General features: G+C 38.1%; 1 protein-coding gene across 2 annotated transcripts in view; it reads right to left on the bottom strand.

Moving 5' to 3' along the window:
* Positions 1-1,276: 1,276 nt before the first annotated feature.
* LOC131076520 (cyclase-like protein 3) overlaps positions 1,277-18,665 on the bottom strand; it is a 114,513-nt gene continuing 97,124 nt past the window's right edge. For both annotated transcript variants that reach the window (XM_058013756.2, XM_058013757.1), the window contains 2 exons: positions 1,988-2,058; positions 1,277-1,626 (listed from right to left, as the gene is read on the bottom strand). In XM_058013756.2, coding sequence (XP_057869739.1) covers positions 1,501-1,626; positions 1,988-2,058 — 197 coding nt within the window. In that variant the 3' untranslated portion in view covers positions 1,277-1,500. The remainder of the gene's footprint in view (positions 1,627-1,987; positions 2,059-18,665) is intronic.

Here is an 18,665-nt window from a genome sequence, read left to right as displayed (position 1 = left end):
TAGTTGTTCATGTCTTTGTAAGAACTTAGACAAGAAAATCCTAGATACAAAACTGATCATGGTTTCAATATTTGTTGCAACACTTCTTTCACCTATAAAGGTTTAACTTGACCTTGGATACCCAAAGTATATATTATTTATAATAATTGTGTTATGGGATTCATCATTTGTTGTTGGCCTTGACTCATGTTGACAATAACATTGTATTGAATGTTTATCCATTCATTTGTTAGTCTTCTCACTTCTTTCCCCTAGTTGTCCTTCCATTTCACTCTAACTTTGCAACTTTCTCCAATCTCTCAAATAAAATCTAGTATCTTTCACTTAGTGATATTAAAATCATTAACTATAACCTTGTAGATTGGCAAGATCAAAGCTTTCAGACCACTATAATATATCTAACTTTTGAACCCAAGCACAATAGTTTACCCAATCGTGTTGTAGATCTCTATGAGGTTCATTTGCATTGTCTTATATTATTCTTTTGTTCGCCTTTCATCTTTATGTTGCAAAAATTGATGAGACATTTCTCCACAAAGTCGAAGAGCTCTAGAAATGTTCACCATTTTGATTGTGGGTACCCACTACTCTATATAAGATTCAAAGTCATCTCCATTCTATTCTTTTTCTTCCAGTTGTTCTTCTCTTTATTAAAACTTAGATTGGAAAGGCCTAGATTGAAAATTGATCACAATTTGTTAATTGTAATAACACTTACTTTATCTAAAGGGGTTTGAGTAGTGTAATTGTATTATAGTTGCAGTACTATAGCAAACTAGAAAATAAAAAAATAAAAAATTGAAATATTCTTGTAGACTGTGATTCCTAGATGAAATCACCTTAAAAACAAAAAGATTTTCTTCTCTACTCTTCCCTAGAATCTAAGAGAATTTTCATCCTTGAAATCTCCACTTCAAAATTTTCATCCTTGTAAGAAATAGATGAATGCTCAAACTATTAAATAAAATGGAAAATTCAACTTCATAAATTGGATGCCAAAAAAGACAATTATCTTCCCATTATAAACTTCATTTTGGCCCCTTTTAATTTGAATTTTCTTTCCTCTTACATTTCTTTTAAAGTACATTTAAAATACTGTATAATATTTTATTATGTCCTATTTAGATAACCCACTTTATAATAATAATATTTAAATTATTTAAATTATTTTTTACAATATTTTATAATAAAATTATTAAGACTAACTTAAAATATTATTATTGAATCATTTTCCTAACTTTTTTATCTTTTAAATTTATAAGGGGACATACACATATAATTTAAATTGTTGAACTATAAAATAAGTAAATTCAGTCATATAGCTTCTGCCATACTTGCCACAAAATAGGGATATTCTACTAAAACTTTGTAAGATTTTCAAATTACAGATTAGGAATACAATAAACCCTTTCCTGAAGCCTGGGCTCAACGACTTAAAGCATCAAAAGTGAAAATCATATTTACGGATACACTTAAACTTTGATAATAACATGATAAACATCATCTTATTAAGATACACCGTGCAGGTGACCCCTCAGCTCCCAGTAATCTGAGGGGAAGGCAATGCAGGGAATATATGCCCAATTCAACATCATCTAGTTTCAGGCCTTCCACCAGAATGATATCCTGTAAAGCAAACACAGCTTACAAATTTATGTTATTTTGGTTAGAAATGAGGAAGGTATGTTAAGCTACCAAGCAGAGTTGTAACCAAGTCCAGTTCATACAATTACTCTCTGCATATAGAGAAGGATAATCTCAATCCTCCTAAAGTTAGTAGGAATTAATCTCTAGGATCTAGCATCCAGGTAACATCATTCACTTCTGTGTAATTCATAAAAAATTAGGCAAAAGTTTTCAGATGTTCAATTTTTGTAATTTTGATCAAGGGGTGAAAAAATCTGGGCTAAAGCAAAATATAGTTTTTTGAATCTCCAAGTTTCACCCTAGACTAAATTCTACATGCATAGGAAATAGAAATTGTTACCTTGTTTTTAAGGAATACCAAATGGGCAGAAGTAGAGTGAACATAGGCCGCAGCAGAGAGATAGTCTATTCCTGCAGTTAACAGAAGATGTGAAAAAGGATAAAATTTCTCCCACTGATGTATGCATTAATACAGGGGAAAAAGAAAACAAACTATAAGATACAATTCACACTTAATTATTTCACTCGAAGGACGAGATTTAGTTATTAGTGAAGAAAAGTATTCTCCTGTTTGTATAGCTCAATTGCAAATCCATAACTTTTATTCTTACATATTTCTTTCACCTTTATCATCAAAGATATTTGAACAAAGCCCTGTACTGTTTATTTGTCATCCAGAATCTCTAAATAGTCTCTAATTTTCTATGTTTTGAGAATGTTAAGAAATCATTCTCCGCTATCCTTGTAAGAACAACATTTAGCTAAGTTACGAGATCAGATTTGGGTTCAAGCATGCCAAAACGGGAATTTTTTTTTCCTTGGGGGGATTGGGTATATTTTGGGTACGTTTCAACAAAAAAATTTAAAAATCATAAATATCTACATATTTTAGCCTAAAAACAAAAATTAACTTCAGATAAACATGTAACATACATATAATATATTAATAGTGCGAGTTACCATATAAATTCTCTTAAGATTTTATATACCTCAATATCAGAAGCTTAAAACCCCTTTTTGTGGACTCCACCAAGAGCTCCATTTCATGTTGCTCTCAGATGGGAGTGTCTAGACTTAAAACTCACAATACAAATGATGTGTACACTTCAAGACACTAAAACATAAAGCATGTGTTGTTTTGATTACTGTGAAGCCAGTAATTATTGCTTTTTACAGAGAAATGCAGCAGCTGACACTCCAAGACTTACCATAAAAAGACAAGACATAAAAGTTTAAAGACCCCACAGCTGTACAAATCCCCAAAACTAGCTACTTTCCCAGCTAACTCTTTTCTTCATGATGTTTCAGCCCTTCAAGTATGGCCATTTTCCCTAACCCTGAAAGTCACGTCTGGACCTTGGTTATCTTTATCCAACATGCTCAAGGACCTGATACAGGCAAAAAAAAATTGATGAATTCGGTTTCCTCTCTTTGTTAGAAATGGATTGTCACAATAATGGATACAAAATTCATGGTTGTTTCCTTTTGAAAAGTAAAAACCTTAAAAAGGAAGTTTTTGGAAGCTTTGGCATGCAATTCATCCATGAGTCAGCAATTTAGGAGAAAAAATGATTCATCACCTATAGGGAAAAAAACAACGATCAACAAAGAGAACACACAAACATCAAGAACCTATGTGGAAATTTCGAAAAACATTCTGTGCAGCATTAACATCACCAAACACAAAGGTACACAGGCACATATAAAGAATCCTGCTACAGATTTCTTTTGATATGTAAATTGCTGAGGTCTACTCCCTTTATAATATCATCGAAAAAGATTTACATATTCTGGTATGTCCTTTACAATTCTCTCTGCCAGGATATATCAAAACTGGGGACAAAGCTTTTCTTCTTCCTACTACTAATCGTATATATCCTGCAAAATGGAACATTCCGTTTAACATTACATATCTTGCTCCCAAAGATAACAAAATGGACCATTCTGTCAAAAACTGCTAGTGTCTGTATTACTACTATTTGTTGATGTGTTTTTTACACACATGCGAACACAGAATAAAATACCATAAGTATCTTATCCTCTCTTGAACAAAATCTCTTGGATGCTGAAGATTAGCTTAAGGATCATTCGAGAGGACTCCAAGGTTCATGAATGTAGGGTCACTACGTGTGGATAAGCTTAGTTGGTTTTTGATGTGATTATGCTGGAATCACAAGGGGACTTACATTTGAATGCCTGAATGCTTGATTTGCTGGAACTTGATCATCTGATATTTCAATTGGGCGATGCTCTTTGTCCTAGACTAACTTAAATTGAAAAAGTGGCAAAAGACGAAGGGTTGAGAGAATCTATTCTAATCCTAAGAATTTAGGAAGATGAGTGAATGATTAGATGGAATCCTACTGAGCGAGGTCTCACCATCAAAATGAACAATTTGACACAAGCTCAGTGCAATCTTCTAAGGACGTTTCTAAGATGTTCGAATCAATACCATCAAACATCGATCACCATTCAAGTTAATGCATAAGCAATGAGTGTAGAATGATTCGAAGTTAAGCTCATAACATTCCAGTTGACCACACAAGGCGCTCTTACAATCAATAAGAGGCTAGTGGTATAGACTAAGTGGATTCCACATGAATACACTCAACAACTTCTTCCATTCAATCTAATTTATTTATCATCTTACATGAGGATCCAACAAGAAACCATGCACATTGTAAAGAAACAACTCACTTCACCATAACTCAATGAAAATAGAGTTCATTTACAACTTAGGCAACAATTTCTACCTTCTCCTCCTACTTTACTTTAACTTCTAATCTACTCTCTTAAGACTATCTACTGACTATTAACTACTGCTATTAGCTATTTTCCAATTATTAACTATTAACTATTAACCTCTACAAATGAAGAGCCTGAGCCTTTTATAGAGAGCTCTTTTATAACGAATGGCCAGGATTTTACAATGAAAACCCTAATTAGGGTTTGTTACAACAAACTTTCCTTAGGCAATGAGAAAATTACATTCAACGAATGTGGACCAATAGATGTCAGCGGTAGGTACATCGGATTTTGTGCCATCATGGAGGAATCAAATACATTGTATCTAGACATGCTGTTGTAGACCTTCCTTGATTGGTGAGTGGTGACTAGGACGATGACTAGGATTCCACCTCAACTTGCACTTGTAGAGTTGACTTGTCACCATGAAGGGATGTTGAGAGATATCTCTTGATATTCAACATTATCTAGCTTGCTCAAAGTACTGGTGATGGGAAGTATTGATGTAGCTAAGTCTTTCTTCCATCCTTGCCTGCTTGCCTTTGGGTGCTTGTATGACTTCTCCATCACGTTCCTTTGATCTCTTCATGTTTCCATGGTGCGGTGAGAGTTGAGATTCCTCTCGGGCATTTTAGTGCTTGTTAATGAAGTTTCCCCCTTTGCATGGTGGTGTAGGTCTTACAATCTTTCTCCTTTTGCTTTGCAATCACCATCCTCTCCCATCTTCTTATGTTTGTCTTATGAAGTTCCCTCGAGTGTATCTTCCTTGTATTTCAACCTTGATGTTGAAATTTGATCCTGGAGCGGCTTGTTTCAATCCTCCTCCAATATGATCTCCTTGATTTGTTTCTTCATCTCCTGCAAAACAAATAAGCAAGCATCCAATACATATGATATCCCTTATATTATAACCTCCTAGTTTGATGTAATTATGTAATTTCATGTGATTTGCAGGTTTAACAAGAGCATCTATAGAAGGGATCACTTCTTGGTTGAAGCAAATTTGTTGTCTTCTTGATGAATTCGCTTCTTCTTTTGAGACTTTTGCTGTCACTAATGATTGGAGTTGCTACTTGTGGATCAGATTTGATGTTGATACTTACTGAACTCACTGTGGATGTAATCAAATTCGCTGATGATATGTTTCCTGAATCAGATTTGTTGTTGATATTGATTGGACTCCTTGCCCTGCTGATTGAATTAGCTAGTGGAGTTGATGGGGACTGCTGATCTGCTGATCAAGTTCACTCTAGGAAAGGATTGCTTTGAATTGGTGACTAAATGATTGCTTCAAGTCTCCTTATACAGGTGTTTAAATGAGGAGATGTGTCCTTTTAGGGTGAGGCCGACTTGCTTTGATAACAAACCATTATTTCAAGCTGGCCGACTCAGTTCTTTAGATTTGAATTTCACTTAGAGGTTGATTGATCTTTTAAGTACAAGTTGGAATTCGCTCAATGAAGTTCGCTCATCTAGCCCTACTCTTGAAGTTCGCTCATGTGTATCAAATCTTGAAGTTCGCTGATGTGTATTGATTTTATGAAATTTGCTGATGTGTGTTCAAACATGAAATTCGCTCATAGGGCTTAATCTTTGAGGTTCGCTCATCGTCCTTTGCAAGGACAAGACCCATAATTGAGGTTCGCTCTTTGTCCTTCCCAAGGGCAGGACCTATATCATAAATTCGCTCACTGACCTTTGCAAGGTACGCTCTCATCAATTTGCTTCATGTCTTTTGGGCGGTCAAGGTCAAGATAAGTAGTTTCGCTCCATGTCCTTGGCAGGGACAAGACCTATAATGACATTTTCGCTCTATGACCCTTCTAAGGACAAGCTCAAGTTCGCTTTGTGACCCTTCTAAGGACAAGGTTGATTCTAAACAAAGTTCGGATTAGGACACATTCTAGTTCGGTCTACCATCAGCAAGGAGAAGGCATGCAAATGATTTCGCCCAATGTCCTTTAGAAGGACAGGACCTATAATGCATTTTTCGCTCCTCTCAAAGGACAAGCTTCAAAAGTGGACCTCGCTCTATGACCTTGCTAAGGACAAACTTCAAAAGATGAATTCTCCCTATGACCTTAAGGAGGACAGGCTCTATCAAAACTCGCTTCATGCTCTATCCAAGGTCAAGGTCTAAGTTGATGCAAGATACATGATCAAGTGAAGAAGCACGCTCCATGTCCTTGATGAGGATTTCGCTCTATGTCCTTGGTAAGGACAAGATCAAAAATAGGTAAAATTCACTCACCGTCCTTTCCAAGGACAAGGTCAAGATGTGAGAAATTCGCTCACCGTCCATTCTAAGGACAGGACCTATAAGACAAGATTTGGCAGTTCACCTTATGACTTTACAAGGACATGACTTGAAACTCTTTTACCTCATCGATTTGAAAGCATCATCAATTCAGCCCTTAAAAACATCTATAAAGAAAATTCAATCTGTGACCTTTGGAAGGACGGAACCTAAAACAAAGTCTCGCTCTATGTCCTCTCCAAGGATAAGACTCAAAGACAAAATTCGCTCTGGGACCTTGATGAGGTACATCACCTTAGTGAAGTTCTCAGCCTAAGACCTTGGCAAGGACATGAATTAGATGGAAAATTCGCTCAATGACCTTGGTAAGGTACATGACTTGTTGAAAGAATTTCGCTCTAGAACCTTTGCAAGGTACAGGAGCTAAATGCAAAATTTCGCCCTAAGTCCTTAGAGAGGTACATGATCTCAAACATCCTTGAATTCAATCCTTCACTTTCCTTCACTCCACTAGATCATATCCCAAATCTTCACAAAACATGTTAACTTTTACCCTTCAAGAAGGCGCAAGGAAGGAATTCGCTATAATCTTGAGGCCAAGGACGTGTCTAAGGCAAGTTTGCTCCAGCAAGGGACATGACTCTATGTAGACAGTTTGTTCAATCTCTCCCATTGCCTATACTTTACTCATCTAAACTTCCAATTCCTAAATCACTTCAATGTCCATGTCCAATTAATCTTCAAAAGTGACCCTAGGGAAGACTCCTCATTCAATCCCTTTCCACCTAAATTGATGAAATCTTTGGCTACTCAAGAAATGTTATCCCTTCAATGAAAAGATTAATAGCTAAGACCCTAAGACAACATAGGACTAAGCAAAAAGGACTAACCCTAGAAAGCAAAAAGTGAGGGTCCCCATTTGCAATGGGGCGATGTGTGAATACCTCACAACAATATTCCCTAGATACTAAACATTAGAAGCCGCATTTTAGTCCAGGTGCTCCTCAAAGATAAACTCCTAAAGCTAGTTGAGTCCCGTTGTGACCATTTCACAACATCACCCCATCAAAATGGGGACCCCCTCTTGCTTCGAGCTCTCGAGTAATGTAGCATTCCATCTCTTGCAGATTTGAGTGAATGTGGATAATGTGTGGTCATCAATCTGATTGATCAAAGCTTATGGGGGCAAAAGATTGAATGGAAGGTGTCAAGTAAGGTCGATTTGAACAAGATAGGCAAGGAGGTTTGAAAGGTGAATCCTTCAGATGAAATTTTACTAAGTATGAAGAGATTTCCTTTGCCATCCAAGAGGGTTGATTGCACTTTATTGAGATGCAGGTCACATGGGCAAAATTTGGCTAAGTATACGGAAATTTCCTTTGCTCCCTCAATGGAGCGGCATCACTTCCTTTGCTACTTCAAAGGAGCGACATGACTTCCTAAGAGGTCTGAGATGTCTTTGCTCTTCACGAATTATGGTTTAGTGCCTTTGTTCAGTAATGATTTTGATCTTCTAGCCAGTGATCAGGCCTAGTAGACATTTTTTTCTTATCATCCTAAGAGGTTTGATGTATATGCAAGGTGTTCTTAGAAAGAGAGTAGATAATATTAGGTGAATGGAGGAAGAAACCTTGAGCATTTCTTATGCTTCACCTTGAATACTACTTTGCCTCTGCTCATTGACATGGAATGAATTGGTGAAAAGGGACAAATTGATGGAGAAGTTGCTGGAAATGGTGATTTTATCACACTTCCGTTGCCCTCTAAGAGGAGCGGGCATACTTCCATTGCCCTCTAGGAGAAGCGGGCACACTTCCTTTGCCCCCTTGGAGGAGCGAACTTCCTTCCTTTGCTCACACCAAGCAGCGGCATGAAGAAGTATTTTGGTGCCAAGGTTTGAATTTAAAAAGAAAATGTTTAAAATGCAATCAAGTCGGCCACCTTAAGGAAATAATATTTTTATTTGAAGCCTATCAAGTCGACCTAAGAACTGAAACGACACATCTTTTCCCTTGCATATCTGTAAATGCTAAGTCGAAAGTCATTTGATCACTTAAACAAAGCAAATTCCTTCTCTACAAAGAGCAGAGCAGCGTATTTGATCATTAGTACAGCAAATTTGATTATTAGTGCAGCGAATTTGATCATAGGTGGAGCGAATTTATTCACCTACCTTCAAGCACCAATGAACTTCCTAAATATTATCAGTCACATCTTTTGATTAGGTGCATCAATTCAAGGTCAGGATCAGACTTGAAAGAGGTATAATTAAACTTGATTCCTTGTAACCAAATGCATTTCCAGATTTGTTAATGAGTTTTGATGCGATAAGGGTGTGTTAGATTAAGTTTATTTTATTCCATCATTATGATTCAATATGTTTTCTTTCAGGTTTGATGGGAAAATGATGATGAGGAATGATGATGCACATTCAGGACTACATCAATAAAGATGAAGGATTTTAGCCCCAACACGCATCAACATCAAGATAAGGATTATAGCACAAAGTCTACTTTCCAAGGGAAAACTTCACAAGACTACCCAAGGAGATTGCACCAGAGGGAAGTCAATACATATACACTTCACTCTTTTAACGATATACTTCAAGCTAGAGAGACATATCAGCATGAATATCCAGATGGAGAAAATGCAAAAGGAAGGAACATATGACTATCTTGAATTTCCTCCAAAAATCCAAGAAGACTTATCAGTATAAGGAGATGATCTCGGTTGAGGAGGCAATTGCATCTAGATAAGGAATTCAAGTCAGAATTACAAGGTGGTGATCAAGGTCAAACATTATTCACAAGGATTCTACAGCAGGATCAAAGTCAGAGTCTACATTTCAAGGCAACAGTAGGTTCCACTTTTCAAGAGGATGTCAGGACAAGGAGGCAATCTAAGACAAGAAATCTGAGATGAAGAGTAATGTAAGAACAAGTTCAAGACATCACAAGGTCAGGGTTCCCAAGTTAAGAAGGCTGAAATGTAAGTATGATCAAGATGGATAATTTCAAAAGAGTTAATTAGAATCAGAGGATTAGCTTGGACAACATGACATAATTTGGAAACACACCTTCATCATTATCACTGCAAGCTTGAGATGTTGAGTATCAAGAGATATTACCCAAAGTATCAACATCCCTTCATGATGATGAATCAAGTCTACAAGTGCAAGTTGAGGTGGCATCCTAGTCATCACTTCGCCAATCGAGAGGTTCCACATCAGCATATCTAGATGCAATGCACCTGACTCATCATATGGAGGCACAATCTCCAATGTACCTACCCCCATTTTATATTGGTTCACATTCAGTATTGAACCTAAATGTAAATTTCCCACTGGCTAAGGAGAGTTTGTTCCAACAAACCCTAATTAGGGTTTTCATCTTGTAATCTCGGCCATTGATTGTGAATCAATCCAGGCCACTCATTTGTAAAGGGAGAATTATATAAGGCTCAAATCTTCTCATTTGTAAAGGTTAATAGGAGGCTAATAGCAAGCTAATAGTTGATAGTTAGTGGTTCAAGAATAGTTTAGTAGCAGATAGCAGCTAGAGTAGAATAGGAAGAGAAGGCAGAAATTGTTGCCAAGTTTGTAAATAAACATCCTTTTCATTGAAGTTATGGTGGAATGTGTTGTTTCTTCTACAATTGCATGGTTTCTTGTTGGATCTTCATGTTAGCTAATGATAATTAGATGAATGAAAGAACTTTGTGCATGATCAATGGTGAAATTCGTATATCCATACTACTAGCAGTTTGCTGATTGTAGACTTGTCTTGCATAGTCAACTAGATCTATTTAGCCAAGCTTCACTTCAATTGCTACTTCTTCATTGACACGCATTGTCTTGATGGTGTCTATGTTTGTGGTGGTGGTTTGAACATCATATACTTTCCTTAGGAGATCGCACTAAGTTTTGTGGAGATGTTGCTTTGCATGTCAAAGCAAGGCTTAGTGGAGTTTCACCAAAGGTTGTTCATTGTCTCTTGCATTCTTAGGATTAGATTAGACTCCTTGAACCTTATCTCTTTTGCTATTTTATTTTCCAAGCGAGTAGTTATAATCTAAGTTCCAGCAACATCCAAACGTTCAACATTCAAGTATTCAATGTAACCCCTTGGATTACTAGCAATCACATCAACCATTGAGCTTATCCACAAGTCGTGACCCGACAGTAGAAACCTTGGAGTCTTCCAATTGATCACATAGTTTAGCATTTGGGAAGATTTTGTTCAAGAGAGGATAAGATACCTTGGTATTTTATTCTGTGTTTGATTGTGCATAAAAAACACAACAACAAGTCCTTCTGTAGGCACCATTCTCAGGATCCTCTTCAGGAACAAAGCACACTTTCCCGCATTCAGGCAATGTCGTGGAAGGGTGGAATGCATCATCATGAACACCAAAGGAAGCCTCTCAACCTCCATCTGTCAAGACTTCATTTTGAAGAAGTCCTTAGACAGAGGGATACCTTTGCCCTGGCCATCATTGCCAACATATCTTCTAAATCACCCAAGAATTGCTTGCGGATAAATCTTCTACACAAATCTCCCATCGAGTCCACCAGTTCCCTTGTCTCCCGTCGAGTCCACCGGTACCCTTGTCTATGAGGGAGACCAAGAACATGGACGAGATATCCATGTTAACCCTGTACCTATGGTCTATCTCCATGAATGCCTCCCCAAACACTTCTCTCACTGTGTGCAAAATCAACCCATGATGGGTTTTAAACATACACTTCAATCTCATCTCCTTTATCTCTCCAATGAAGGCTATTTGTCTACGAGTGCAGGTATGGTGAATCAACATGTGTATTCTTCTTGGCTCAAGAAGACAACAGCTCGAATGACCGCCGATTGTTATCCCTTCAAAATTTAATCTTTCTTGCAACAACTTACATGCATTTGTAATTAATGAATGTTTAAGCTCCTACATTGGGCTGTCCTTGGCCAATTCGATTCACCACTTAAAGTAATCCACAGAGGATTTATTTGAGATGAAATTACTACCACAAAGAGTGTGATAATTCAAAATCGTGGTGGTTGTTCGGTTGCATTTCATCTTCAGTCCTATCAATTGCCTTGTTGCAAGACCATCGGCTTCTTCATCGGCCTCACGATAGATGTGATTAATTGTATAGCTCACCAGCTTGGCTGCCATGTCAGCTATTCTTTGCAATAGAGCATTTAGCTTCCAGCTATGTACCTCATACATTCTCATCGCATTGACCACGAACATGGAGTCCCCTTCAAGCTCGATTCTTAAATTTAAATTTTAACTGCTACTTGCAATTTGAGTAATAATGCTTGTAGCTCTGCATTGTTATTGTTTCCGTTGGACAATTTTCTGGACAAGTGACCCGTCAAACTTCTCTCCCAGTCATGGATGATACACTGGCACCTCACTCATCCAGGTTGCCACGCAATGCTCTGTTGAAATTCAACTTATACCATCCCTGTGATGGTGGTATCCATTCGGTCTCCTTTTGTCATCTCTGGGCCACAACGCCTCCATCCCCATTAATGAGGGTCCTGCTAGAGAACTATTAATATACCATATATATCATCCTTTTCATGTCATGTTGGATTTCTGGAATGTACTCCTAAAATGAAAAATGGCACAAGGGACTGTACCACTAGTTTCACTGATTAAGTAAGGATCTTTCTTTCAAGAGAGGGTGGACATGTCCCAAATGGTAAACCGTTATATTACCATATGACCAAAATGAAGTCAGAGCAATTGACTGTGTAAAGTTAAATTATAAAATACTTACTATATTGTACAGCTAATTAGAACCATTTTGTATTAACCTAAGAAGATGGCGTTCTACATCATACCAATATCAAAATATTTATTATTTTACTATAAACTATTAGGATAAAAAAGAGGTAAGACATACAAATTTATTGCCTTGGAGTTAGTGCAAAGGATCCCACAGATGAGGCCAAATGGGGCCAACATTTACAAAAAGTGGTTTGGGACTTCCTGTGTAAATGCTTGGTTTCTTTTGTGAATATATGCAAATGAAAAAAATCATTTTTCTCTTGAACCATTAGATGTCTGATAAATCAAAATGACTAAAGAGAAGCACAGTTGCAGCATTACAAGCAGAGAAAAAGTTCCAATACAGATCAGGAAACCACATGCATTATGCAAAAAAAATACATTCTATATATTAGAAATTACAAAGAAAAAATTTTAAAATTAATAATGAAAAAACCGTTTACAAGTTCTGTACCTTAATTGAAGTACTGTTACATTTCTATAAGCTCTCTTAACTAACATGCTATCACGTTTATATAATCACAAATCCTTATTAATTCCTCCCAATGGTGGAAACATCAATCTCCAATGTATGTAATGGCAAGGAAAGTGTTGTTGCATTTAGTGATTGGATATAAATTGGGCTTGATGAAGAAAGAATCTCTTTCCTTTGTGGCTATGTATGGGGTGCCAGAAGAATATTGAGTGGTTTTACTTTTAACCTTTGTTTTGCTGATGGTGACAGATTTGGGGTGGCTGAATATCTGGTACCAAATATTGCAGGTGAAACACCAGATTTTATGCAGATAAAGGTCTTCACGTGACTTGAGCTTTATGTTGACAATGTCATGGATGCCAAGATGGTAAGTAAAATCAAGATGTAACACAAGGGCCCTCATGGTGGTGATTTGATGATAAAGTCTGACAAGTGGCTCATGTGAGAACAAGGTGTTGTGCGTATAGCGCACACACCCCGTCATTGACAGGGCCCCCCTGTTTTGAGTCTGGTCTACCCGCGTAGTAGGAGAGAAATGAAGGAAGCGTTCAATGCTTTGAAGTAAACCTCGCATGAGTTGCCTTAGAAACCCAATTTTGCTTAGCAAAATGAGCAAAAGGATAAAGTTCAGAACTTTCACGTCCTCTGAAAAACTTGCAAAATAGTTAAATTGCCGAAAATGTCATAAGTCCTGGAAATCATTAAAATCGTGAAAATATGCTTTTGGGCCGAAAATGACCTTCTAACCCGAAAACACAAAAATGAGAAGTAAAACTGAAATCACTTAAAAGTTTGCAAAAAGGCCTTTTAGGCCGAAATCACTTAAAAGTTTGCAAAAAGGCCTTTTAGGCCGAAATCACTTAAAATTTGGCAAAATGGCCTTTTAGGCCAAAATTGTGAAGATGTTAGAAGAGAGGCGTTTTAATAACTTTGCAAAAGGCCTTTTTGGCCGAAAATCTAATAAGTCGAAATCCTCATAGGCCGAAATTCAAAAAAATGCTTAGAGGTTTCAAATTGCCTAATATGCACAAAATTCCAAAGAGAGGCAAATGAGCATTTAAAATAAAATCTCACATTTCACCTCTATCAAGCGAAAAACATTTAAAGATTCATCTCACAAAGAGCTTCTCGAGCAAATGTTTGTCAAATCAATTTTAATTTTTCAAATTGATTTATTAAAGTGAGATTTATTGTTTGTAGGTCGAAGGCATCGTCCCAAAGAACCAGGAGAAGGTCTGAAACATCAAGGAGCCAGGCGCTGAAAGCTGAAGAAGAAGATGTAGGAACGCGCTGCAAGAGCGCGAGATCTGAACCGAGCATTGGGGAGTGTCGCTGTGCCACCAGACCACAAAGCTGAAGTCCACCATCCGGACCAAAGACCGAAGAACACTCCGAATGCGGCAAGTCTATGCATTCTTGAGAAATACACAGCTGGATTTAATTCCAAAAGTTTAGTTTCAGAAAACTGAAACTGTTTTATTGTAAAACTGCCTGTGGGCCCCACTCAAGATATTTTGAAACAAAGGGGAAACAGGTCAATTGTGGACAGTTATGTCCAACTACCGGATAGATTCAAATTGAATCCAGACAGTTGTAGGTAGTTGAGATAGTGGTTGGATAGATGACTGAGAGTTTAAAGGAAGGGTTAAGACTGCCAGCTTCTGGATGGCAAGTTGCAGCCCTTGGATGCAGTCAATCCTACCTTTCGATTCAAAATTGTAAATACTATAAAAGGCAGAGGCCTTTCTTTTGTAAAGGGTTAGAATTTTGTAGTTAGATTTTAGAAGTTAGAATAGGTTAGATTTTAGGCATAACATAGAGATGCTGCAGAAATTGTTGTAATAAGTCAGCTGAAATCAATATATAGAAATTGATTCGGTGTTTATCATCTTGTTTGCATGGTTTCTTTCAGCTGGTTAATTTTAGAGTGCAGGGATTTTAATGGTGAAGTGTAGAGGGGTATTTGATGCATTTTTGGTTCATACCATTGGGGGTCTGTTGATTGTAGGTCACCGTGCATGGTTAGTCTGAACCCAAACTGTGCTTAGTTCAACTGCAGGTGTTCGTCTTAGGCTGCGCTAGAATTGGGTGCCTAAAACGAGCGTCTCTGGTCTGAAAATCCTTCATCCCTCGGAGCTTGCACCATTCTTGTCTAATTGTGAGGGTGTCTCTGGCAAAACAAGAACTGGTTTATCGAAATCTGTCTACCCACTACATCAACTATTATCACCCTTGTCCTTAGGCTTCCTGAACACTTCCCTTTTGATTTTATTTCGTAGTCCGAAAATCGCAGCAGGCCATCTTGTTTCAAAACGTAAGACCCCTTGTGCTCCCAACAAATCACATCAATCACTAAGTAATCTTGCAGTCAAGACCTGACAATCAGAACCTTGAGTTCGTCCCCATTGATCAATATTAAACAGCATTAGGGATTTCTTTATCTCAAGAGAGGATAGGATACTCAATCAGTACATTCTATTCTGCGTTGGCCGGATGGAGTCATAGCAATGCGATTTTAGCCACGTCAACACAAGATTCAAGCTCTACATGGTGTGTTGTGATACATAGACTAAAGAAGGTAGGTAGATATCCTATACTACCACAGTATCATCTGTGCACCGCATGAGCACATATGGTAAAATTTTCAGGCAAAAAGGATGAAATACAGTTTTCATAATCTAGTAAATGAGGTATAGGGTCCACACTATGTAGGATTTATTAAGGATATCAAAGAATTTAGCTGGAGATGACAGTCAAGTCACAAAGGCACAACTTTGTCTTGTCTGGGCATGCAATGGCATAGGAAGAATTACAGACAAAAGCACCTTACTGAGGCCAAGGAATTATAAATCTATACAAAAACCAAAAAATGAATTGAGTAGTTGAGTGAATAACTATTGCCTGCATGATCAATATGGGCATGACTTACATCCCACTTTAAGGGTGAGATTTGATTGAAACTTCAGTGGGCCTGTAAATTAATTCAAGAGTAAATAACATCTTCATACGCAATGCCAATACTGGTAAGTGGTGACAACTAAACTCAGTTTGAGAGAAAATATATGTTTGTAATTACTAATTTCCAAGGGCTTAAGATTAGTTTATAGTTTACAACGTCAATTTGATCATCTATTTGAAGATGGAAGGAATTTGCAAGGATTTTCCAACAATCTACATAATGTCTTCCGAAAATTCCCTCCAAATGTTGAATCTTGATTTTAGAGTGTTTGCCCTCTGGGCGAACAGTTTAATGTATGCAGACAAAATACTTAACAAGAAATAGTAATGCCATAGATACCAGACAAAAAAAATTTAGCCAACAAAAAAGATTCCATTTCCTTCATAATTGTGATATAGACAAGTTACATCACATGGTATATAAAGGTACCGAGGGGGTGCGAGGGACAACCGTCGCACCTGTAACTACCAACCTTCGGTTACATTACTAAACAAAGTACTTCCTAATTAATTACTTTTTATTCCCGTACGTACAATATTACCGCCAACATCATCCCCCCAAAAAAACAAAGTCGTCTCTTGACGACTGAAAATAAAATGGGATGATTAACAGAAAAGGAAATCATGACTAAGAATGGGGCCGAGGAAGCGTCCCTAGTGCGGAGGGTGCCGATGCGCGGGGTGTGGCTGCCAAGCGTGCCCGAAACTCATAGACCCGCTCAATCCTCAGCTTTAGGTCCCGCTCTGCAACCATTTGTTGTTGGACACAATGGATCACTAAGAGGGGGGTGAATCAATGATTTAAAGACTTCTTTCCTAATCAGGGATATACCAGTACACTATAAAACAAACAGAGTGCTGACTAGTAAACCAAACAATGCAAACTAAGTGTGTGAAAGGATTTGCTATAGAATCAATATAACACATACACAAGAATGCATCACATAACACCAAATATACGAGGAAAACCCAATGTGGGAAAAACCTCGGTGAGAATAGCTGTTGGAGATCTTTTGCTCCAATCCAGCCTCACAATGAAAAAGATCTGATTACAGTTTTAGGGCACCAACCCAAGGAGCAACAACCCCTGATTTATGAGCACCGACTCAAAGGAGCACCAACCCTTGATCAGTTTATAGGCTACAACCTAAAGGAGCTACAACCCCTGCACTAAGCACCTACTTAGTGAAGACAATATGAAGATTCAAATGCATACATAAATTCCCTATTGCAAATGAAGTTTTGCAACCCTTCAATACTTTGTACTACCGGTTTCAATCTTACCGGTCTGTGAAAACTCCACACACCCTGCAACAATGCCTTTCTACAGATTCTTACTCTGCTAAAACTTCTCTCCCTCTGACTGCTGGATTCAATTCACGCTTGACCACACCTTGCTGGATTCTGCCTCTGCCGGTTTTGACACCTCTATGTTCTTCACTTACTCAGTCGGTTTGTCCTTTACTCTGTTTTCCTTATTCCTTCTCACCGGTACACACACACTTCAGATTTTTCTTATTTTTCCCTTCAAACAGATTTTTCCCACACACTTTCATTCTCCAGCATCATGACACTAGTCTTAGGTTGGCATCTTTTAAACTTGAGGCTTCCCGCCAAAAACTAATTCAAACTTAGGACGGTTAGGGTTTCCCTCCTTCAATCAAATTTGTATCCAATCTGATTCAATCTGCCTTGGATCGCTCACCTGCTTTGGGGAGATAAAACATCACGCGTTTTTCATCTGTCCAAAACATCCAAAAATAGCAAACCTAACCTTGTTTTATGGCCTTGAAATCTGTCGACTCATTTATGATCCAGCTGTTTCTTTCTTGAGGTCAATCTGCAATTGGATTTCATGCTTCGATCACAATTCCTCAACTGTCTGATCATTCTCTGTCGTCCATTCTTCCTCAAGCCGCATCAGTCTGTCATCAACCTGTGATTTGCGGTTTTAACATTTAATGACCACCTACTACACGACAACCATGCCGATGAACAGTTCACCGACCTTTGCATGTTTCCACCTCAGCTCCACAAGGCACACATCAGCATACATTCAACTCACTGACATAGGGTCGGTTCAAACTTGAACATCCAGCAAGTCCTACTGATACACACCCTTATTGGTATGTCCAACACACTGAACAATCACTCTTACTGGCAACATATCCTCTTGACAATTCATCTCGCCTTCCGGTATGTCTTCATGCCATCCTTTCTGTTATGCTCACCGGGTGTTGTTGTGATTCATATAACATTCTGCCTCTTCATCACAAACAAACAACCAACCTTCATACCAGTTTATGCCTTACCGGTTATCACTTAAGCGTGCCAACACACTCCTGCATCTCACCTCATACCAGTGATATCATCCATCAACTTGGGCCATACTTCTCTTCTTTATGTCGGTTCAATCTTATTCATACCCATTGACAAACTCTATCGATAACTTGCAATACCAGTTAACATCAATGACAACTCAATGCCAACATCTGTTGCTCCATAGCTGTTTTCACCATCATCACGGCTTCCAAGACCTCTTTATGCTTCTTCTTCACCATCTCTAAGGCACTAGCCAGACGACTCTCTGACATAGCCCTGTCCTCCCGGGTTTCCTCCAATCGTGGCCCCAAGGCATCCCTCACCGACCTTTCCTCGACCAACTCTGCTTCCAAGGTAGCACGTTCTGCGACCCACGAGGCCTTCTCCCGAGCCAATTGCTCCCTATGCGACTCCTCCATCTGCTGGAGTCGAGCAGCCAACTCTTTCCGTGCCAACACGACCTTCTAGCAC

The sequence above is a fragment of the Cryptomeria japonica genome, chromosome 3 (assembly GCF_030272615.1).
Source record: "Cryptomeria japonica chromosome 3, Sugi_1.0, whole genome shotgun sequence".
Lineage (NCBI taxonomy): Eukaryota > Viridiplantae > Streptophyta > Pinopsida > Cupressales > Cupressaceae > Cryptomeria > Cryptomeria japonica.
This window is presented reverse-complemented; position numbering and strand designations above follow the sequence as displayed.